The 21,488-nt window shown below is 38.9% G+C and overlaps 4 protein-coding genes and 1 pseudogene across 8 annotated transcripts; 2 read left to right on the forward strand and 3 right to left on the reverse strand.

Annotated features, from left to right (window-relative positions):
* Positions 1-43: 43 nt before the first annotated feature.
* LOC104783990 (uncharacterized) lies at positions 44-5,626 on the reverse strand (annotated as a pseudogene).
* Positions 5,627-6,057: 431 nt separating this feature from the next.
* LOC147920318 (zinc finger BED domain-containing protein RICESLEEPER 2-like) lies at positions 6,058-7,786 on the forward strand. The gene is made up of 4 exons (XM_087501012.1): positions 6,058-6,199; positions 6,265-6,289; positions 6,468-7,368; positions 7,469-7,786. Exons 1-4 carry the CDS (start codon positions 6,058-6,060, stop codon positions 7,784-7,786), a joined length of 1,386 nt encoding a protein of 461 aa, XP_087357138.1.
* Positions 7,787-12,440: 4,654 nt separating this feature from the next.
* Positions 12,441-14,501, reverse strand: LOC104765581 (uncharacterized). Of its 2 annotated transcripts, none has more exons than XR_015591560.1 (9): positions 14,184-14,501; positions 13,970-14,083; positions 13,741-13,809; positions 13,612-13,631; positions 13,447-13,499; positions 13,276-13,323; positions 13,118-13,196; positions 12,857-12,996; positions 12,441-12,689 (listed from the first exon to the last, which is right to left on the reverse strand). XR_015591560.1 is itself a non-coding variant. In XM_087502969.1 (9 exons), the coding sequence occupies exons 1-9, from the start codon at positions 14,362-14,364 to the stop codon at positions 12,654-12,656; spliced, it is 723 nt and encodes a 240-aa protein (XP_087359095.1). In that variant the 5' UTR covers positions 14,365-14,490; the 3' UTR covers positions 12,441-12,653. The 2 variants fall into 2 exon arrangements, 1 of the variants encoding a protein (XP_087359095.1); XM_087502969.1 differs by having other exon boundaries at positions 13,276-13,306; positions 14,184-14,490.
* Positions 14,502-14,618: 117 nt separating this feature from the next.
* Positions 14,619-17,891, forward strand: LOC104765583 (MATH domain and coiled-coil domain-containing protein At3g58220-like). Of its 4 annotated transcripts, none has more exons than XM_010489318.3 (8): positions 14,619-14,884; positions 15,500-15,556; positions 15,685-15,704; positions 16,025-16,154; positions 16,596-16,765; positions 16,856-17,138; positions 17,206-17,372; positions 17,464-17,891. In XM_010489318.3, the coding sequence occupies exons 4-8, from the start codon at positions 16,066-16,068 to the stop codon at positions 17,616-17,618; spliced, it is 864 nt and encodes a 287-aa protein (XP_010487620.1). In that variant the 5' UTR covers positions 14,619-14,884; positions 15,500-15,556; positions 15,685-15,704; positions 16,025-16,065; the 3' UTR covers positions 17,619-17,891. The 4 variants fall into 4 exon arrangements, with proteins under 4 accessions (XP_010487620.1, XP_010487621.1, XP_087359094.1 ...); XM_010489319.3 differs by having other exon boundaries at positions 14,661-14,821; XM_087502968.1 differs by lacking the exon at positions 14,619-14,884 and having other exon boundaries at positions 15,441-15,556.
* On the reverse strand, positions 17,887-19,890 carry LOC104765582 (S-adenosylmethionine synthase 4). Its single transcript, XM_010489316.3, has 2 exons — positions 19,618-19,890; positions 17,887-19,388 (listed from the first exon to the last, which is right to left on the reverse strand). Exon 2 carries the CDS (start codon positions 19,354-19,356, stop codon positions 18,175-18,177), a length of 1,182 nt encoding a protein of 393 aa, XP_010487618.1. The 5' UTR covers positions 19,357-19,388; positions 19,618-19,890; the 3' UTR covers positions 17,887-18,174.
* Positions 19,891-21,488: the final 1,598 nt, after the last annotated feature.

Consider the following 21,488-nt stretch of genomic DNA (forward strand, 5'->3'; position numbering starts at 1 on the left):
TGATTTAATTTTTAGTAGCTCTATGTTAATGCCATTTGATTAGTTATCTTAGCATCGGTGTTGAGCTATTTGTATCTGAGCTGTAGCTTTTATTATGTGCTACTAAGTGAGTATACAATGTCATCTGCCTGCTATAACGATCAATTACCTTTGTCTTCTGATTACTATTAATCGTTCCCTATACAGCATATTCAAATGAAGTTACAATTTGAAAGTAACCTGTGATAAAGCTGAAATTGTATTCTAGAATAGAAAATATCAAACATTGTTATGATACACAATGAGCATACGATCCAATTCCATAAATCCCAAACAAAAGAACACAAGTCTCATGCATTTGCCACAACAACGAAAGTAGAAAATCATACAGTTCTTACTCGACATCAAATGATGACAAAATTTTTCTTCAGGCCATGCTATAGTGGTACCAATAGTATCCTCCATACACTCAATAACAGAATTAGGCCTCCAAACCTTCGCATCAGGCACCTTGACTACATCAATCCACACACGAACTGCATTATGACCCAAGGGAACAAAATGCACTAACTGTTCTGGGTTGTTTGAAGACCAGCGTCCTTCTGCAACAACCCTATTCTGACCGGTAATGTCCAGCAGTTTGCACTTCTGATCCTCCTTGACAATCCGTTTCGGAGAAGTATGTTGCATAGTATAAATAATATGCAAGGTTTACAAAGGCATCAGTTCTAACGATCATAACATATTTTATAAGTAACAAAAACGTCGAAATTTACCTGCTGAGATGAACTTGAAGGAGATTGTGTAAGTGGTTTTGAACTCTTCACATGAGCTGCAAGAGTGAGTCCTTGTGACTGCGTGCGAGGAGATGTTGTAGCTGGTGCCTCTGTACTTAAATCTTCGATTAAAACTCTGTTGAATGGCCATGCTACAAACGACTTCAAAGAGTCATGAAGATTTGAGAGTTCTTCTGTTGGCCGCCAAAGAAATGTCTCAGGTTCATTAACCGCATCGACAAAAACTTTAATGGCATTTGGTCCAAGAGGAAGGCCATTCACCAAAGCTTTGGGATCACGAGTCTGCCAACGGCCTTCAGCAACAAGTTTATCATCATTTGATAGCCAATCTAGAAGTTTGCAGTTGTTCATGGAAGTTATATTTGGGCTCTGTTAAACAAAATAATTCCAATATAGAAAATATTACTAGATTTAAGAACACTAAAACATAGATATCAAATCCTAAGTACAATCAATCAGATTAAGAAAACATTACCTTAGGCGGAATGTCTTCTGGTACTAACTCCTGCTCAATAGCATCAACACAATCCTGAGGCCACACAATAGTTTCTCCTACAGCTTGACCAATACTAAACATATTTGCCGTATGTCTCCAAAGAAATGCATCTTCTTGAAAAGCCGTCTCAACCAACACCTTCACTAAATTAGGGCCCAACGGTACATTGTTGACGAAGTCCATGTGATCAAAATACAGAATACAACCCTCAGCTACTTTAAATTTAGAGCCAGACCAATCATACATAATGCACTTAGGCTGCGGTTTTTGGTTTATACTCTACAAAGGTAATAATAGTTAGAATCTGTTAACCATTCAGTGAACAACCTCAGCAAATCTCGTTATATATTAACACTTACTCTTGGTGCTGAATGTTCACCAACTTCTGAAAATTGACGCTGTAAAATGAGAAGGAATGTAATTAGTTACCATTTTCTTAGACCATTAATCTAATGATATGGATTTCCAGACTTACAGGACTATTCAGTTTTGCAAGAGCATCTTGTAATTCATTGACCTGCTGCTGCAACTGAATTTGGGTATGTTCCATCTTTTCTAGTTCGTGACTTGACCCACACATTCAGTCTAGTCACTTCATTTGAGCTCTCTTTTCTCTGCGTAATTATAATAACACACATTCAATGATATTAAGAAACCATTGTCAGAACTGGTGGCCAAAATATATTCATAATCACTGACTGACACTTACTAAATCTTCGACCAATCTAACCATTCCTTTACGACTACATGTGTGAGGAATCTGCTTACGTCTTCTTTCCTTGTATGAATCTTGTGCTCATTTTGCTTGAGAGGCTAAAATGAATGGGTCCTTTGCAAATGACACTTGGCTCTGATTCATATTAACCAGCGTAAAGCCATCTTCTACTTTAACACCGTTACCTTTAACAGCCCACTGACACCGAAATATTGGGACGTAGAAGACATTGTAGTCTAACAAGATAATATCAACTATTCTGCCATAGTATGATACAACATCTACCACTTGTGTTGTGTCTCTTGCACTAGATCTACACATTGTTGTTGCCTCATAGTAAACCCCACTATTCTGACTTAGCCTATGCACTGACTTTGTATGAAACCGCAGGCCATTCACAATGTAGCCTGTATAAGATCTGGCTACACTACGTGGACTATAAGCCAACATCTTAAGTGTCTTGTCCTTATATTCAGAATCAAGAGGTATCTAACAATTACAAAATAAAAGGTCAACTAAAGTACTAATTAAATAGCCACAAAAAAAGACAAATATATTATAACATGCCTGTTGCTTTAGCCACGTCGGGAAATTTTGAGTGTGCATAGTCCATAAATAACTTGCATCACGTCTGCATCTACCATTTGTGTCTTGTAGATGCTGCAAATGAGCACTTGCATAAAAACAAGAAACAAGAAACTTCATCAGAAACAATTACTGTAAGAATAAATAATGTACAACGTAATAAAAAAAACTTACTCAATGTAAGGTTCCACCATAGTCGTGTTCTGGATTACAGCAAGGTAAGCTATTTTTCTATCCGTATCAGTGAGAGTGAATGAGGTTCCAGCTGATATAGGATGACCTTCTAGGATGGAGTGGTTCTCGTACTCAGTGTTCCTCTCCTCTTTTTCTTCTACATTTGTTGTCGTCTTCAAGAAATCAGAGCAGAACCTCATGCATTCTTCTGCAAGATATGACTCAGCTATACACCCCTCTGGTCTTGTTGGGTTTCTAACATAGTCTTTCAATACTTTCATGTACTTGTTTGTAATGAACATCAAATAGGTAAGCAATAAGTCCAATTAGATTCACTAATTTAGTCTTCAAGATGGAACTAAAATATATAAAAAAAGGACACTACCTCTCAAATGGATACATCCATCGAAAATGGACAGGACCAGCTAGTCGGGCTTCTTTTCCTAGATGCACACACAAGTGCAGCATGATGTCAAAGAAACTAGGTGGCCAAAATCTTTCAAACATGCATAGAGTCTCCACAATTTCTGTTTCCATTATTTGGAGTTGATCCATATCAATAACTCTTTGGCACAAAACGTTGAAGAATGCGCATAGGCGGAAAATGGCTATTCTAGGACCCTTAGGTAGTAAACCTCTAACAGCAACTGGTAGCAGTTGTTGCACCAAGACGTGGTAATCATGATATTTGAGTCTCATCACTTTACACTCGTCTAATGATACACAAGTAGATATGTTTGAGCAATAGCCATCCGGACCTTTAAAATCAAAGAGCCGCTTACATAATATTTTCTTTTCTGACTTTGACAAAGACCAAGGACTTGCGGGAAGTAGTGTCCTTTTACCGTGATCTTTTGGATGCAAATCTTTCCTGATACCAAGAGTTTCGAGGTCCTTCCTAGCTTTTAATCCATCCTTTGAATTGCCACAATGTAACAATGTGGCAATCAAGCTTTCAGCCACATTTCTCTCCACATGCATCACGTCTATGCTATGTCTTACCGAGAGCTCTTTGTCAAGACAAAGCATAAAATAGAGTAATCAGTTGAAAGTTATATACAAGTGATGACAATGGAAACTCTATAAGTATTATACATACCTCCCAATAAGGCAATGTGAAGAATATTGATCTTTTCTTCCATCTAGTTAACTCCTCTTCATCTTTTTCTGCTAAGTCTTCTTCTTCATCATCAGATTCATTGTATTCATCTTCGTTATCAGATGGTATGTCACAAGAAGCTCTAAATCTCTTCTTCCCAGTCTCTTTTCTATTAACAAAATCATTCTTGTAGTTTCTCAGTAGTAAGGAAATATTTCTACCCGTGAGTATCCTTCCCTTTGTTCCATGCTCTGCTTTACCATCAAACCAACTCATCTTTCCTCGAAATCTATGTGACGGAGACAAACTTTTTCGGTGGCACATATATACAAACTTCCTACTATGACTCAGCCACAAACTTTCTGTGTGCTTCCCACATATAGGACAACCCATCTTACCCTTTAATTTACAACCAGAAAGATTTCCATATGCTGGGAAATCACTTATGGTCCAAAGCAGCATCGCCCTCAACGTAAAAGTTGTTTTACTAAATGCATCGTAAGTCACCTCGCCTTTAGACCACAAACGATTTAAATCTTCTATAAGAGGTTCTAAGTAAACATGTATACTATTACCAGGTTGGTGCGGTCCAGGAATCAACAAACTAAGCATGATGTTTCCTCCTTCATACATAAGTCAGGAGCCAAGTTATAATTAACGAGCAAGACAGGCCAACTACTGTATCGGCTGTTCTTCATGTTGAAGGGGTTAAACCCATCAGTAGAGAGCCCAAGTCGCAAGTTCCTCTGCTCAGCTGCGAAAGAAGGATACTTGTCATTCATTGACTTCCATGTCACTGAGTCTACTGGATGGCGTAATTTCCCGTCAGTGCTATTGTTATTGAAATGCCATCTCAAATCCGCAACCACTTTCTCCGATCTGAACATCCTTTTCAGACGAGGGATTATTGGAAAGTACCTCAAAACCTTCTGTGGAACACCCTTCTTGACTTCCCCAGTGTGCATGTTGGTCTTCCATCTCGAAGACTTGCATTTTGGACAAGTATCAACCTTCTTCAGCTTCTTTCTGAATAGGCAGCAGTCGTTCACACAAGCATGAATCTTTTGATATCCCATATCAAAAGATTTCAGAAACTTCTTCACGTCATAGGTTGATTTGTGCATTACATTGTCTTCAGGTAACATTTTTGGTAAAGTTTCCGATAAATCATCGAAGCTCTTGTCTGACCAGCCATTCTGAGTTTTAATCCGAAACAATGTAACGTAGCTGATAGCTTGCTATGATTCACACATGTTGGATACAATGGCATTTCAGCTTCTGCAAGTTTTGCTAAAACCTCATCTTCTTGCCTATCCTCTCCCTCAGCAACCTCACATAAATCTGAACCCTTACAAGTTAAATCTTCATCAGACCATTTAGCAGCTTCGTATAAACCCAAAATCTCAGCATTCCACACTCTATCTTGACCTTCTACTAAACCAACATAATCTCCATGGTGAAACCAATCAGTACGTCTCTTGTAAGCCTCATCCATTCCATTTATAACTAAATGAGACACAACCTCGTTGCATGTATGGCGCTCTAAATTGCGGCATCCGGTGCACGGACAAATTATCTTTCCATTAACTGCTAATTTGGCACTAACAGCTTCAACAAAACAACGAGCACCACTCTCATATGCATAATCAACCCTTGAGTTCATGTAAGAGAAAAGTATAAGAAAAAGATATAAGTATCACAACACTAGTCCAAATGCATAAACAAAACACTTTAAACAATTATAATTACCTGCATAAATGCACCCATGCCTTGTCCAACATTTTTCTTAAAAATCCTAGTTTCCCTTGACACAGTTCAAACGGTATAGGATACAAGCAACAATGACCACAAGTTAAACATATTTTCGACAATCATTCACAGAGACACACCTATTAACAATAAATCGATAAAAAATGCCAAGAAATCGATAGATGTGTCTAACCTCTATAGTGATTGTATTCTTCCCCCGATATCTGAGAACCCACACCTATTAAGAAGACACACAGCTGTAATTACAACAACCAACGAAACACACTGCTGTGTATAGCGATTATAAACTCACTTTCAACTCACCTGAAAATCAGATCTAAGGAGAGCTGATGCGAATTAAGAGAGTGAGACAGATCGAATCGAGATGGAGAGAGATCTAAAGGATGAAATCGACTGAGATGGCGAGAGATCTAGAGGATGAAATCGACGGAGATGGCGAGAGATGGAGGAGATAATATCGACGGAGATGGCGAGCGTTGGAGAAGATGAACTCGACGAAGATGACGAGCAATGGAATCTCCGGAGACGGCAAGCAAAGGAGTCCGCAGAGATGACGAGCAAACGAGTCGACGGAGAACTCGAAGGTTTTGTCTTTTTTTGTTTGTTGCCTTCTTTATTTTGTCTTTTTTTTGTGCTATGAAATGTAAAGGTTTTATTTTCCAGACCGCCAAAATGTAATTTTTTTTCTAAGTGTTGGCGGAATCAGGTGTTTTTAGTTCCCGCTTATTGATTTTTAGGCATAGCATTAATGCAATGCTATAAGTCTATTTGACAAACTCTCATTTCACTTTTAATAGCAGTTATAGAAATTGTGCTATTATAATATACTATCAATACCCATATTTGTTGTAGTGCATCTTTGAAGGCTTGGTTATCTTCTCAGCAGCATAGAGTGTCTCTTACTACTGACATATGGACTGCTAATGTTACACGAGATAGTTACATGGTGATCACTGTGCATTTTGTGGATGCAGAATGGCGCTTAAGGAAGTTGATTCTTGGATTTAAGTATATCACGGATCACAAGAGCAACACAATATCAAAGGTTTTACTTGAATGCCTGGCTGATTGGGGCATAGAGAAGTTATTCACCATCACAGTCGACAATGCAACTGCCAACAGTACTGGATTAAAGAAGTTTGTTGAAGAATTTAATTTATTTAGGCATGATTCTTTAGTGTTAGATGGGACTTACTTGCACATGAGGTGTTGTGCTCATATCATCAATTTGATTGTTAGGGATGGTTTGTCTGAAGTGGGTGATAATGTGGCAGCTGTTCGCAATGGAGTGCAGTATGTTCGGTCTTCAGGTCCTAGATGTGACTCCTTTAAGCAAAAGGTTGTTTCAGGGAAGATGACTAGGGGGAGTTTGCCAATGGATATGAGGACAAGGTGGAATTCTACATATTTGATGTTGACAAGAGCCATGAAGTTTAGGTTGGCTTTCCAAAAGATGGAGGATGAAGACAAGTTATATAATGACTACTTCATGGAACTTGAAAATGGAGTGAAACAGAAAAGACCACCTTCTTACACGGATTGGAGGGCAATAGAGAGGTTAGTGAAGTTTTTTGTCTTGTTCTACACTGCTACTTTGGTTGTCTCAGCTCTGACTAAGACTTGCTCGTACAAGTGTTATGGTGAAATTGTCACTATAGAGAAGAATCTCACGACTTTGAGCAATAGTTATGATAGTGAACTAAGCAAAATGACGAATGAAATGAGAGAGAAGTTTACTAAGTATTGGGAAGGGGTCAAGAATATTAACAAGATGTTGATTGTTGCTAGTGTGTTCGACCCTAGACAAAAAATGCAGTTTGCTAAGATATGCTTTGACAAACTCTATGGAAAAGATAGTCAAGAAGCTAAGGGTATGTATGAAGGATATGTTCAAGGAGTATAGTGTCAACCACAAAGGATCAAGCACACAATCATCTCAATCGATTCCATCTTCTTCTGGTGCTACACAAGATCGGTTTATATTTGAATCACTCTCAAGTGACTTGGCAGAAGAAATCTCTAAGTTTGAAAGGATGGACAGTGCTTCCACTGAAATGGTCAAGGAAAAAGGACTTGATGAAACAAAGGATGAGTTAGATATTTATCTCAAGGATGCTGTAGAGACTCCTAAAACCCTTCCTAGAATAGAATGGGATGTTTTGTCTTGGTGAAGACTCAACAGTCAGAAGTTCCCTGTTTTATCTGAAATTGCAAAGGATATTCTTGCAATGCAAGTGTCCTCTGTCGCGTCTGAAAGTGCTTTCAACACTAGTGGTCGAATCATTGAGCCTCATAGGAGCTGTTTAACTCATTACATGGTGGAGGTGTTGATGTGCATTGAGTAATGGATGAAACAAGATATGAAGATTAATGAAAAAGATTTCCTTGCAAACTCACAGATCCTTGCTGATATTGAACTATTTGATAGTCTTCAGAAAGGTAAGTTTTACATTTACGTTTAAGTTTGTAACACCTCTGTTTTTATTTATTTTTCAGTTGTAACGGTTAAGTAACATTTGTTGTTTGTTTTCAGTGTTTCAAAATGAAAACAACTATGACCCAAAGACTCATGACGAGACATTATACTCGGCGGTAAGTTCACCTCTTACATAATTTTGTTCTTTCAAGTGAGTTTTAGTTTTAAAAATGTTTGGTTTGATGTATCAGGTCATGATCTATGGATAATGTGTCAAAGGCTGACATGCTGGGATGATTCTTCTTTCTTTGTTTCTTTCTTTTTTCTTTCACTAGACAAGTATTATCAGTTTATCATTATCAGTTTCATTTGTTTAAGATTTTAAGTTATGCTTTTCTTTGTTGGGATGCTTATTTTGCGAGACATGGTATGTGTTTTAATTGTTTTGCGAGACATGGTATGCTCAGTTTCATTTGTTTAAGATTTCATGGTATGCTCAGTTTCATTTGTTTAAGATTTAGTTCATTGTTTCTTATTGAATTTGTTAGATTATACAACTGTTAGTACATTTATATTTTAGGTTTTTCAGGTTTTGTGGGTACATTTCAGGTTTTTGTGGGTACTTTGGATAGGTTCGAGTAGGTACTACCCATAACTGAATATACTTCGGATATATTTCAGATATCTTAAAGTCAATACCCAAATTACCCGAACCCGAAAAGAACCGAACCTGAACCCAACCTGAAATTATATGAACACCTGTTCGGATCTTATATCAGTAAACCCGAAAAGCCCGAACCCGAATTACCCGAACCTGACCCCGACCCGAACACCCAAATTCCCAGGCCTACTTCCTCCTATGATACGTAATGCCATATCTCCTATCATTACTCCCTTCCTCATCTAAGAGCTTTTCCTCAAGCTCCAACTCCGGATATGCTTCTAAAAGCTTTTCTGCATCTTCCCAGGTAGATTCTTCCTCTGCATTCTCGGTCCATTTGAAAAATACTTGTCTCTTCCCCCCTCGCATTCTTGCTTTCAATATTGTGAGTGGTTTCTCTGGCACCAAACGACCTTGTAGAACTGATGGTAGTGTTGGCTCTTCTGAACATCGAGTTCCCTTATGGCCTTTAAGCAAAGAGACATGAAACACATTATGTATCTTGCAGCCATCTAGGAGACGTAGTCGATATGAAACTGCTCCTACTCTATTCAATATCTCAAATGGTCCATAGAATTTAGGAGACAGCTTTGTGAAGGCCTTCTTTGTTACTGTTAACTGCCGATAAGGCTGGATTTTAAGCCACACCCAGTCTCCTATTTGATGCTAGAAAATATGATAGAATTATATCTTGGTAAAAACCTTTTCTGGAGAGTTTGTTGTCGTACCGTTGTTCAATGGTAGACTGCCAAGCTCTTGTGAAGGAAGTGTCAGGTGAGGAAATTAAGAAGGCTATGTTTTCCATGTCGAGTGATAAGTCTCCTGGTCCAGATTGATACACGGCAGAGTTCTACAAGGCTACATGGCAGTTAGTAGGAAGGGAGTTTATTTTGGCAGTTTAGTCTTTTTTTGCAAAAGGTTTTCTCCCTAAAGGTATAAACACAACCATTCTTGCGCTCATCCCCAAAACCTTGGTAGCAAGGCAAATGAAGGATTATAGACCTATATCCTGTTGTAACGTGCTGTATAAGGTGATTTCCAAAGTTTTAGCCAATAGACTGAAGTGGGTCCTCCCAAAGTTTATATCGAGTAACTAGTCGGCTTTTGTTCAGGATCGGTTGTTGATTGAAAAAGTGTAATTAGCCACTGAATTGGTTAAGGATTACCATAAGGATTCCATCTCCAGTATGTGTGCAATCAAGATTGATATCTCAAAAGCGTTTGATTTGGTTCAGTGGTCTTTTCTTTCTAAAGCTCTCACTACGATGCAATTCCCGCCATTATTTATTCATTGGTTAATGCTATGCATTCCTACAGCTTTTTTTTCGGTACAAGTGAATGGTGAACTGGCTGGATTTTTTCGTAGTTCAAGAGGGCTTCGCCAAGGTTGTTCTCTTTCGCCGTATTTATTTGTCATTTGCATGGATGTCCTATCAAAGATGTTAGACAGGGCTGCGGGGGATCGTTTATTTGGCTATCATCCGCGATGCCAGCTTCTGGGGCTCACACATTTGAGCTTTGCGGATGATCTTATGGTGCTTACCGATGGAAAGAGACGTTCAATAAGAGGGATTGTCGATGTTTTTGAGGAGTTTGCTAAGATGTCAGGGCTAAAGATTAGTATGGAGAAGTCCACAATTTATTTGGCTGGAAATGTGGATCCTTTGGTGGAGAGATTTCCTTTTGCAGTGGGACGCTTGCCGGTTAGATACTTAGGGTTGCCGTTGGTTACTAAGCAACTTACTTATGCAGATTGTTTTCCTTTGTTGGAGCAAATTCGCAAGCGTATTGGTTCATGGACACCACGCCATTTATCTTATGCAGGACGTTTCAATTTGATTTCCTCTATTATCTGGAGTGTGTGCAACTTTTGGCTTGGTGCTTTTTTCCTTCCTAAACATTGTTTGGATGCTATTGATTCGATGTGTGCGGCTTTCCTTTGGTCGGGGCCAGATATGAATCCTAAAAAAGCAAAAGTCTCGTGGGAGGTGGTCCGTAAACCCAAAATAGAGGGGGTCTAGGTTTGAGATCTCTTAGTGAAGCAAATGTGGTTAGTTGTTTGAAGTTTATTTGGCGGGTTGTTTCGCAGGGTAGCTCTTTGTGGGTTCAGTGGGTTCATTCGAACCTGTTGAAACAGGGGTCTTTCTGGTCGGTGCATGATACTACAAGTTTAGGTTCTTGGGTTTGAAAAAAGCTCCTCAGATTCATGGGTGTTACTGATGATTTCTACAAGGTAGAGGTGGGTAATGGGGAAAATACTTCGTTCTGGTTCGATAGATGGTCGGATATGGGTTGTCTCATGGAGTTGGTTGGTGAACGGGGGGTTATTGATATGGGGATTAGTAAACAATGTTCTTTAGCGGAAGCGTGGACCCTTCGGAGAAGGCGTAGTCATCGTGGGAACCAGCTTATTGAAATGGAACAAACTCTGTCTGCTAAGAGGGATGCAAAAGTGGAGGCTGCGGATAGAACACTCTGGCGAGGGAAGAATGATGTTTTTCGACCAAAGTTCTCAACAAAGGATACTTGGAATCATATACGAACCGTAGGTAGTTTGGTTTCTTGGCATAAGGGAGTTTGGTTTACTCATTGTATTCCCAAATATTCCTTTTGTGTGTGGTTGGCGGTTCAGGATCGACTTTCAACTGGAGCTCGAATGGTGTTATGGAATAATGGGGTTGTGGGGACTTGTGGATTCTGCAATTCTGCTCTGGAAACTCGGGACCATCTTTTTTTCTCCTGTGCTTTTGTCTTGGCTATTTGGTCTGCACTGGCTAAAGGTTTGTTCAAGGCTAGCTACACAACGAATTGAGTTTCGTTACTAGCTCACATCTCGCAGTCTCAACTGCCTCGGGTTGAGGGTTTTCTTCTTCGATATGTTTTTCAAGTGGTGGTGTATACGGTATGGCGAGAGCGAAATGAGAGAAGACATGGAGATGCACCGAAGTCAGTTGATATTTTGATCGGCTGGGTGGAGAGACAAATACGCGACCAGCTTTTAGCTATTGGTCGCTTGGGAGATCGTCGCTATGATGAGGGTTTCCAACTTTGGTTACAATCTCTTGTTTGATTTTACGCTAAGTTTGTTCTCAGGTTACTAGCTAAGTTTTTAAGTTCAAAATAAACGATGCACTAGTTGTAACACTGTAATTTTTTCTTTTGAATATAATTTAACATTAAATTCGAAAAGAAAAATCAACAGTACTTCAAAAAAAGAACTTGGTGACATCTATCTAAATTTAATTTGTTATCATAAAATGTAAACAATTTCAATGTATTGGCAATCAGTGAATATCTTTACTGATGTCTTATGTTTTAATTTTAAAATTCCATTTCACAGTGATGATATTTAACTTAGTAAACATTGTAATGAAGATATTATTATATTGTCACTAATTTCATGCTATTGGTCTGTTGTTGCATTTGTATGTTGACATGCATTTATATAGAATTGGTTTGCCAGATTTATATCGGTATCACCTTGGCGGCCGTGAGTTGGTTTGCCTGATTTTCCATTTCTCTTTTCCTTGATCTTTTGTTTGTCGTCGTATCACCTTAAACCCTGATACTTTTTTGTTTTTCATGAACATGGATTTTTTTTTTATAAAAAGAGAGAGAAAGGCAAGTGCAAGTTAGCATTAGTGGGAGTGTCTTTTGTCTCATTCAGGGTTAGAGGGTTTTGTTTCATCTTTGTTTTCTGACATTAAAAGGGTTGGAGTTGGAATTTTAGAATGATGATAGATATAACTTTAGTAAAAATGTAATTAATTTCAATGCTTTTGTTGTATTTGTTGTATGTTGACATTTCTATAGAGGAAGAGAATGCAATCTCAGTGATTCGGTGTAAAGAAAACCAACATTTACCATTGGCAATAAAATTTTAAGTTTTGGTCCTCTAGTTACGGAGTAATCCTGAACTCAAGATATTTTTTTTTTAAAAAAAGAAAACGTTCCCACGACTTCATGGTGCGTCTGCCTCCATCTTCAACGACTCATCCTGAGACAATTTTCATAAGAAAAAAGACATGTGAATCTCAGACCGAGTTTAAAGATGCGGAAGAGAGTGTGGGTCAATCATATGAAATAAAGCCAGAATATGCAAATGGTTATCCAGAAAACGCTGTAGAAAACATTTCAGGAGTGAGCATCAAACCAACCGCACACCTTAATACAGACATAGATGTAATGAACATCAGGGCTTTTGCCAATCGCAGATTCCACTGAACTTCCCTCAGCATCTAGAGGAAGAGGTGTTGTCAGTTCCCATTTTGGGGTTTCTGACGGTTGATCGGATAAACTTTTGTCTGCAAGACAAAGAAAAAGAAAAAGACAACTAGTCTTAGTTTAATTAGCGGAGGACTAGGGACTCTTGTCCACAAATAGGTACAAGAGGGCATGTTACAAGATACAAATTGGTCAGCTGACCTATCACATGAAGTTTGGTTGCCCAAGAGCATGATTCGGCAAGCAATCGAAGACGGTAATTGGGAGCTCCATATGTAATCTGCAGAGAACCAATTAAACAACAATGTGCATAGAAACAAACATAATACTAATTAAAACCGGAGATGAGGGTTTTATACCAAGATACAGACTCCTTTATCCTTGAGGACCCTATAGATTTTCATCAACTGCTTTCATTATAGGTGCAAAGGATCAAGAAAGAAATAATAATAAAAAGAAGAAGCCAGAATGAATAAATAAAACAGAAACCATTCAACATTTCGTGCCGTGTATCGTTGGTATAAAAGTACCTCCAAACTTCCTCAAGCATTTGTGTTGAGTATTGCCTCGAATTGCTCCCACACTACAAAAAAAAAAAAAAAAAAAAAAAGGATAAGACTTTTCGTGAGAAAATCATAACCTCTAGAGATATACAAATAAGTAAAACAAAAAAAAGTAGACCTCAGCTCACTCACCAAAATGGAGTCTAAGGTTCCTGAAACACACAAGAAAAAAGTCCAAAACCGTTATTACATGAAAAAAAAAAAAAAAAAAAATGCATTGCAGCTAGTAATGGGATTTAAACATGTATGAAGCATACATACCCTTATCAATAACAGCATCAAAAGAAGCATCTTCAAATGCCTTCATATCACGCACATCCATCTTCAAATCTATTGTCACATGATCAATCTTGTAATCAAGCAATCAAGGCAGACGCAAATACATCAAAACTATAAGCCAATTTGAACAATTCCTATGATCTCTCCCCCACAAAAATGCAAGCACTAAGCAGAAGAAATCAAAACCAAAAAAAAAAAAGAGAAAACGTACATTTGAGCTGAGGACGATCAGAGTATTTCTTAACCATAGTATCAATCACAACAGAGGAAATATCGATACTGACAACATCTTCGTATCCATCATCCATCATCCCTTCGCTGAACGCTGCATTATTCCCAAAAAAAAAAACTTAAAAAAAAAAAAAAAATCAAAACGGATCCAATGCAAAAACTGTAGAAACCCTATAGATTTGTGTATTGTAAACCTGAGTTTCCACAGCCAACGACGAGGACTCGTTGATTACGGTGAGGAACATAGAGATTAATGAGAGGAGCTAATGACGGATACTTCTGGTACCAATCGAACGGTTCAGATTCGTTCGTGTAACGATCGTCCCAATACCATTTCTCGCTGTAAGATTGCGTCGGCGTCTCTGAAGAAGTCATCGCCTTCTTTCGTCTTTCTCCGTCCTCGTCGTCGTAACTCACTGGCCGATCAATTTCGTTTCACTCTCTCTCTCTCTCTCTCTCTCTCTGATCAAAACAAGGAAGAGAAACGGTCATAATCAGATGCATGAGCGACCACGGTATTGGTCAAAGACCTTCCTAATTAAAGCCACGTCATCTTCCTAATTTAAAAGTCACGTGACGTGGCTTTAAGAAGCAACTTAACGATTGGACCGGTTTTCCGGTTTGATTTTATCCGAAAATTAACATTAAACCCGTACAAAATCGAAATAGCCGGAAAACAAACGCAGAGTTTCTCGCGAAGACGACGATGGCAGCGAAGAAAGATGGAAACGAAGAAAGATGGGAATATGGTGTACAAGCTTCGTGCTTCACTGAAGTTTCGATGATTTCACCCCTACGAAAAAAACCCAGATCATTCAGCTCTCACGAACAGGTTCTCGCCAAAAACTTGACTTGCTTTTCTCCTTATCGTGCCCTCAGAGACATTATCGATGAGGTATAAATTCTCAGGTTTTATGCAGTGTCAAAGACTTCGGCTCTGTATAACTTTTGCCTTGCGAACATTTCAAAGAATAGTTCAAAAAATGCTCTGTGTTTCTTCCTTTTGCTTCTTCTATATCTTTTTATCAAAATGTAAAGAGTAGCAAAAGCATATTTTGTTTTTGTTTAGTTTGCAAAAAGCAGAGAAATTTTTGATCAGGAAGCTTGCTCAGTCTAGTTACACAATGTCAGCACCTTGTCATATATCCCAATGTGTTGTGGTGTTTTTTTGATTGAAGAAATTTTATCTACATGTTACTTTGTAGATCGGAACTAAATCACTGAGGTGACTTTTAAATCATCTGGCTTGATTGTTCGTTCAACACTTTTAGTAAAGTTTCTCTCCATTGTATGTGTTATATACTAAAATGCACAGGATCTTTGATTTTTTATTAAGGAATTAAAAAATTCAACAAGTGATCCTTTTTCATGGTTTTCAAGTGATGCTTGTTGTCTCCAACCTCTTTACATCTTTGTATTCCCTTCTGGAATCCCCTTGTCTGGGGGTTGGTACAGTATATGCTTGCTAAGTTAATGTATATTCTTGCTTTTTGGTTCTGCAACCTCACAGGGGAATAAGTCTTCTCATGCATGGAAAAAGTTTAATCCTTTCAAGCAAAGTATAAAGGTTTGATCCTAAAATGCGGTCTAGTTTCTTTCACCTATAAAAATAGAAGCTTAACTGTTAACAGATTGATGCTTACCTGCATATTCACTAGTTTCTTTTTTGGTTTCTGCATATCTTCTCATGGCCAGTTCCGGTGGTGATCATGATGGTATCATCTCTCCCTTCCTCTATATTTTTTCATATCCGATATCATCAATGGTCCACTTATATTTATATTTTGTTACACTGTAATTCATGAAAGTATGTTTGAGGGGTCATTTAAGAGTCCAATTAACTGTCTTCCGTAAGCATATCATCTAAAACCAATTTTTTACTTCTTCCTAAATCTGATACTTCAACCTTTGGATAATAGTGTTGTGATGTCTTTTTGTGAAGAGTGTAATTAGAGATCCATTTCCCCTTTCACTTAAAGGTAAAAATGTACATATAAATTTGCACAAAGGTAACTTTTGTGAGAAATGCTTGCAGAAATTATAAAGTCTATATCTGATGCCCCACCAACGCATTACATGGTCAAGATAGAGTCTTTCTCACTCCTTACAAAGCATGCTATAGAGAGATATGAAACTGAGAGCTTTGAAGCTGGGGGTTACAAATGGTATGGCATCGTTATTACACAACTTTGTTCTTCTTCTTTTTAAATTTATTAACAAAACCCTTTTCTGCTTGACATTAATAATCATCGCACGTGCTGGTATCTTAAACCCTGCTTATTGTTGGAACATGCCTCAATATTTTAGTGCTTTTTGTTAATGGATCCTATTCTGCATTGCTTTTTAGGGTGTGGTCAGTAGTACTAGTTATGTTTTCAAAAACTTTCTTTTATTGAAAAGACACTTTTCAATCTTCCTTTTTTCTCTCTGCATAGTGGACTAGTATAAAGTCTCTCTGGTCATTTTTTCAACTCATAAGTGGATTGTTTTCCATGTAAAAATCTGGGACCATCTTGGTTTCTATTTTAGGCTGTCCAATCATACACTAGTCAATTACTGTGCGTTACTTTTAACATGTCTAACAGAAAATGTGGTTTTGCTTGCAGGAAACTTGTTCTGTACCCAAATGGAAATAAGAGCAAGAACACGAAAGATCATGTTTCTGTTTACTTGGCTCTTGCAGACTCTAGTTCATTAAGTCCAGGGTGGGAGGTTTGCGCTGTTTTCCGTCTGTATTTGCTGGATCAAAACACAGATAGTTATCTGATCCTTCAAGGTAGATTTGTAACTTCTTTTTTTTCACTTCTTCAAGTTTGCATGTTTCTCTAATCTTTGTCCCACCCTTAATATGCATTTCGTGTTGCAGGAAAGGAGAGACGATTTCATGCTGTCAAGCGTGAATGGGGATTCGATAAATTCATCCCCACCGGTACCTTCTCTGATGAGTCAAACGGTTACCTCATCGAAGACACATGTATGTTTGGAGCTGATGTGTTTGTTTCCAAAGAGAGAAGAAGTGGGAGAGGAGAATGTTTTTCAATGATTAAAGATGCTAATAGCACTAAGCACGTCTGGAAAATTGAGAATTTCTCCAAGTTAGACAAAGAAAGCTATGACTCAAATGCTTTCTTCGCTGGCGATAGAAAATGGTAACAACATATTTGTCACCAGTCCCTAAACCGTAGTTTTGAAGCTAATAAAATTGTTCTAATGCAGGAAGATAAGGTTTTATCCAACGGGAACAAAGCAAGGAATAGGAACCCATCTTTCTATTTATCTGATCCTTGTAGATCCTGAAACCATTTCAGACGGTACAAAGATGTTTGCAGAGTTTACGATACGAATATTTGATCAGTTACAAGGCAGGCACATTGCTGGGAAAGGTAAAAACACCCACAAACTCATTTCTTGATACTTGTTATATGAATGTGAATACGTTCACTTCTTGATCTGTACTTTGTATCCGTTTTGCAGTTACTAAATGGTTTAGCCGATCAAGCTCGGAGAACGGATGGGTTAAATATGTATCAATGGTTTATTTCACGCAGCCAAACAGTGGACTGTTGCTCAAAGATGCCTGTCTCGTGGAAGCTGATGTATGCATTCTTGGAATCACCAGTGCACTCTAATCTCTTCATGTTTGATCTCAAAAGTCAAATTTGTGAATTCTATATTAGTTCGACGAGAAAAAGAGAGACAATAATGGCTGGTGTCCAAACGGGACCTGATGTGATGTGTGTGCTCATGTAATCACACAAGTGCACTTATGATCTCATCATCTTTTGGTTTCTTCCGTCTCTGATTTCACAAATAGCAGTATTTGCTTGCCTCTGTTTAAAAACTTGTCACAAAATGTTGTCCAATTCTTTTGACATTGATAATGCAAACAAAGGATACTGATATTGAATACTCTTCATCATATAATTTTCTTCTCAAAAGAAGCAAGAAATACAAATTATGAAATTAACTTTCTTACCACAACAGTAGTACAGTACCATATAATAATAAATAATTATATAAATTTCCCAATTGCTTAGCTTTTTTTTCTCCAAAGTGTGAAAAAAAATTGAATAAACCCATCTCAGAGTTGAAACTAAAAAGCCACAAAGAGCCTAAAATACAGGAGAACGAGACCCAAATCTGGACAGAACAGAGAGGCTAAAAACCTGAGATTGAGTTCAGGTTTCAAGCTTGGACCTTGTTAGACTTGAGTGGCTTCACTACCTCCCAGGTGAAATCAGCATCGTCCCTTCCAAAGTGGCCATAAGCGGCAGTCTTCAAGAACCTACCGTTACCTCCTCTCTTCAAATCCAAGTTAATGGAGATCATACCTGGCCTGAAATCAAAACTCTCCTTAACAATCTCCAAAATCTCCTTGTCTGGTATCTTCCCGGTTCCATAACTGTCCACGAACACAGACAATGGCTCAGGGACACCAATGGCGTATGAGACTTGCACGATGCACCGCCTTGCTAGCCCACTGGCAACAATGCTCTTAGCTGCTTGCCTAACGATGTAAGCACCACTCCTGTCAACCTTGGTTGGGTCCTTTCCGGAGAAAGCACCACCTCCGTGTGCACCCCATCCACCGTAGGTGTCGATGATGATCTTACGGCCGGTAAGCCCTGCATCTCCGTGAGGACCTCCGATCACAAAACGACCAGATGGGTTGAGATGGAAGATGGTCTTCTCATCAAGGTACTTCTCTGGGATCACAGGCTTGATCACATGCTCTTTAAGATCAGCTGCGATCTCATCGTTAGTCACAGTCTCATCGTGCTGTGTTGAGATGAGAACAGTGTGTACACGTACAGGAACCATAGCTCCGTTTTCGTTCAAGTACTCAATAGTGACTTGAGTCTTACCGTCTGGCCTCAACCAAGGGCAAGTTCCATTCTTGCGAACTTCAGTGAGCTTAGCTCCAAGCTTAGTGGCGAGAACGTGAGTAAGAGGCATGAGCTCAGGTGTCTCATCAGTAGCGTACCCAAACATGTGACCTTGGTCACCAGCTCCAACCTCCTCTGGCTTCTTGGTGAGATGACCATGAACACCTTGTGCAATATCAGGACTCTGTTGCTCGATGTTGACAAGAACCTTGCAGTTGTCAGCATCTAGACCAACATCGGCAGATACGAAACCAATCTCACGGCAAGTCTTACGAACAATCTGCTCGTAATCAACGTTAGCCTTGGTGGTGATTTCTCCAAATACCATGACCATGTTAGTCTTGGTACAGGTCTCACAAGCAACTTTGCTCTCAGGGTCTTGTTCAAGGCAAGCATCGAGGATAGCGTCAGAGATCTGATCACAAAGCTTGTCGGGATGTCCCTCGTTGACGGATTCAGAGGTGAACAAAAAAGATTCCATTTTTTCCCGATCCGATTCAACAAGAAACAAACCTAACAGAGCATAGAAATGAACAAAGATCAATCAGAAAAGTGTAAAACACATAAGAAACTTCAATCAACTTTCAAATTGGGATCTAGATAACTAGATTCAATAACTAGATCTATAAATCAACACAACACATGGTTCAAATTCAAATTCGAATAATCACAAAAATGGACACTTTGTTCAAACGCAGAGTCTTGAGAACGAACGTATGAATCGATGAAAAAGATAACATACCTTAAAAGAGGAGACAGAGAGAGAGATTAAGTAATGGAGGTTGGAGCTAAAGAAGACTGGTAGTAGTAGTACGAAGGTGAAGGAGGGGCGTAGAAGCTTTATATATACGAAGCTCACGAGGGGGGGTGGTGTAAGATCGTAATTTCGTCCAGATTCATTCCTAGTTTCATCAAACTGTGTTCAGACAATGAGATCTAGATATCCGACGGTTCATAATAGATCTGTAAATGAGAGCTGTTTTTAATCGTTGGATTTGCTTAACTGGACCACCGCGTGCGAGTACAACTAGACAAAGCATCTTAATGAAGAACGCGAATCACGAATTATAATATTACTGTAGTTATTGATAATCTAATTAATGCTACAAAATATAGTCGATATTTTTTGTTGAGTATGTAAAGTTTAAAATTTACATGAGTTAATTGATATATGATTAGTAGTAATATCGTGGTAGATCATGGAGAAGTTGTGTAAATTAGAGAAGAGGTTGTGTTGTGTTGTGTTGTGTCGGTGAGTGAGAGAATGGGGAACGTGACGTGATTACCGGGAAACCGGAGGGGGCGGTTTGGGAGTGATATAGAGATTACAGGCTGTCTCTTTACTCTTTTATTGAAGGGTCCACACTGGCCAGTGGCCACCGGTAAAAAGACAACATAGAATTCTTCTTTTTTAGCTTTTCAGCAGTGTCGGCTAGCTTGTCAAAATAAGACTCATGGTGGAATGGTCTAAATCTGATCTTGTCCGATCTGAAAAGGCAAAAAATAAAACTGCACAGTTTCGCCGATCTGCGAAGATCTTGTCCGGTCTGGAGTATGCTAGATTGAGTGATTGGGCTTAAAATGGGCCAAAGACCTTACAAATTAACGGAATACCCCAAGACTAGAAAATTTAAAAGTCGATTCCCATATGACTTATGAGGCAGTAGACAAAGTATACGTGGGACAAAATACACGTAACTTAATTAATCGACTATAGAAAAATCCTAATCACCATTACATCGACCTTGCTCAAGCAAAAAAACATCAACGAAGAAGGAGTTGTAAGGAAAGACTTCTGTATTATTGAGATGTTTGTACAATATATATACATAAGATCCGTAGAGTTTTCACCACTACTAGTTACACATTTATCCTTTACATATATAACTCTCCTATACGCCCCCTTAAGATGGAGGGAGTTTCTGCACTCTAATCTTGACATTAAGGGTATGAAAGCGAGGACCCGGTAGAGGTTTAGTCAATGCATCCGCGTGCTGATCATCTCCAGATATGTGAGCAACACGCAAGACACCCGATTGAACGTGCTCTCGGACAAAGTGATAATCAATAGCAATGTGTTTCATCTTGGTATGGAATACCGGGTTTGCACACAGGTAAGTAGCACCAATGTTATCACAGTAGATAACAGGAGCTAATGGTAACATAATACCCATTTCTTGAAGCAACGAGCAAACCCACCGCAGTTCAGAGGTTGTATTCGCAACAGAGCGATACTCGGCTTCTGTGGAGGAACGAGACACACTGTGCTGTTTCTTGGAGGACCAGGAGATGGGACTACCACCAAAGTAGATAATGTAAGCATTGGTGGAGACGTAGTTGGCACGATCACGACCCCAATCAGCATCAAAAAACGCATGGACCGTGAGCGGAGCATCTCGGCGTAGGAAAATACCAAGAGAGCGAGTACCATTAAGATAACGCAATACACGCTTAACCGCCTGCCAATGTGCATTAGTCGGTTTATGCAGAAATTGGGATAAACGATTTACCGAGAAAGCAATATCAGGTCTCGTGAACGCCAAGTATTGAAGGCTGCCAACCACCATTCGATAGTCCTTGGCATCCGCAAGTGGTGTCCCAGACAAAACCGTA

Source organism: Camelina sativa, chromosome 19, assembly GCF_030686135.1.
Source record: "Camelina sativa cultivar CO46 ecotype springtype chromosome 19, ASM3068613v1".
Classification (NCBI taxonomy): domain Eukaryota; kingdom Viridiplantae; phylum Streptophyta; class Magnoliopsida; order Brassicales; family Brassicaceae; genus Camelina; species Camelina sativa.

Coding starts and splice junctions, on each gene's coding strand:
- LOC104765583 (XM_010489317.3), top strand. CDS start 15,677: ATGGCCAGTTCCGGTGGTGATCATGATG. Junction 17,139..17,205: donor TTCGCTGGCGATAGAAAATG/GTAACAACATAT, acceptor GTTCTAATGCAG/GAAGATAAGGTTTTATCCAA. Junction 17,373..17,463: donor CAGGCACATTGCTGGGAAAG/GTAAAAACACCC, acceptor TCCGTTTTGCAG/TTACTAAATGGTTTAGCCGA.
- LOC147920318 (XM_087501012.1), top strand. CDS start 6,058: ATGGAGGAGATAATATCGACGGAGATGGCGAGCGTTGGAGAAGATGAA. Junction 6,290..6,467: donor ATTTTCCAGACCGCCAAAAT/GTAATTTTTTTT, acceptor TATTTGTTGTAG/TGCATCTTTGAAGGCTTGGT. Junction 7,369..7,468: donor TTACTAAGTATTGGGAAGGG/GTCAAGAATATT, acceptor TCTATGGAAAAG/ATAGTCAAGAAGCTAAGGGT.
- LOC104765581 (XM_087502969.1), bottom strand. CDS start 14,364: ATGACTTCTTCAGAGACGCCGACGCAATCTTACAGCGAGAAATGGTAT. Junction 13,810..13,969: donor TGATCGTCCTCAGCTCAAAT/GTACGTTTTCTC, acceptor ATGTGACAATAG/ATTTGAAGATGGATGTGCGT. Junction 13,307..13,446: donor ATGCTTGAGGAAGTTTGGAG/GTACTTTTATAC, acceptor GAAAATCTATAG/GGTCCTCAAGGATAAAGGAG.
- LOC104765582 (XM_010489316.3), bottom strand. CDS start 19,356: ATGGAATCTTTTTTGTTCACCTCTGAATCCGTCAACGAGGGACATCCC.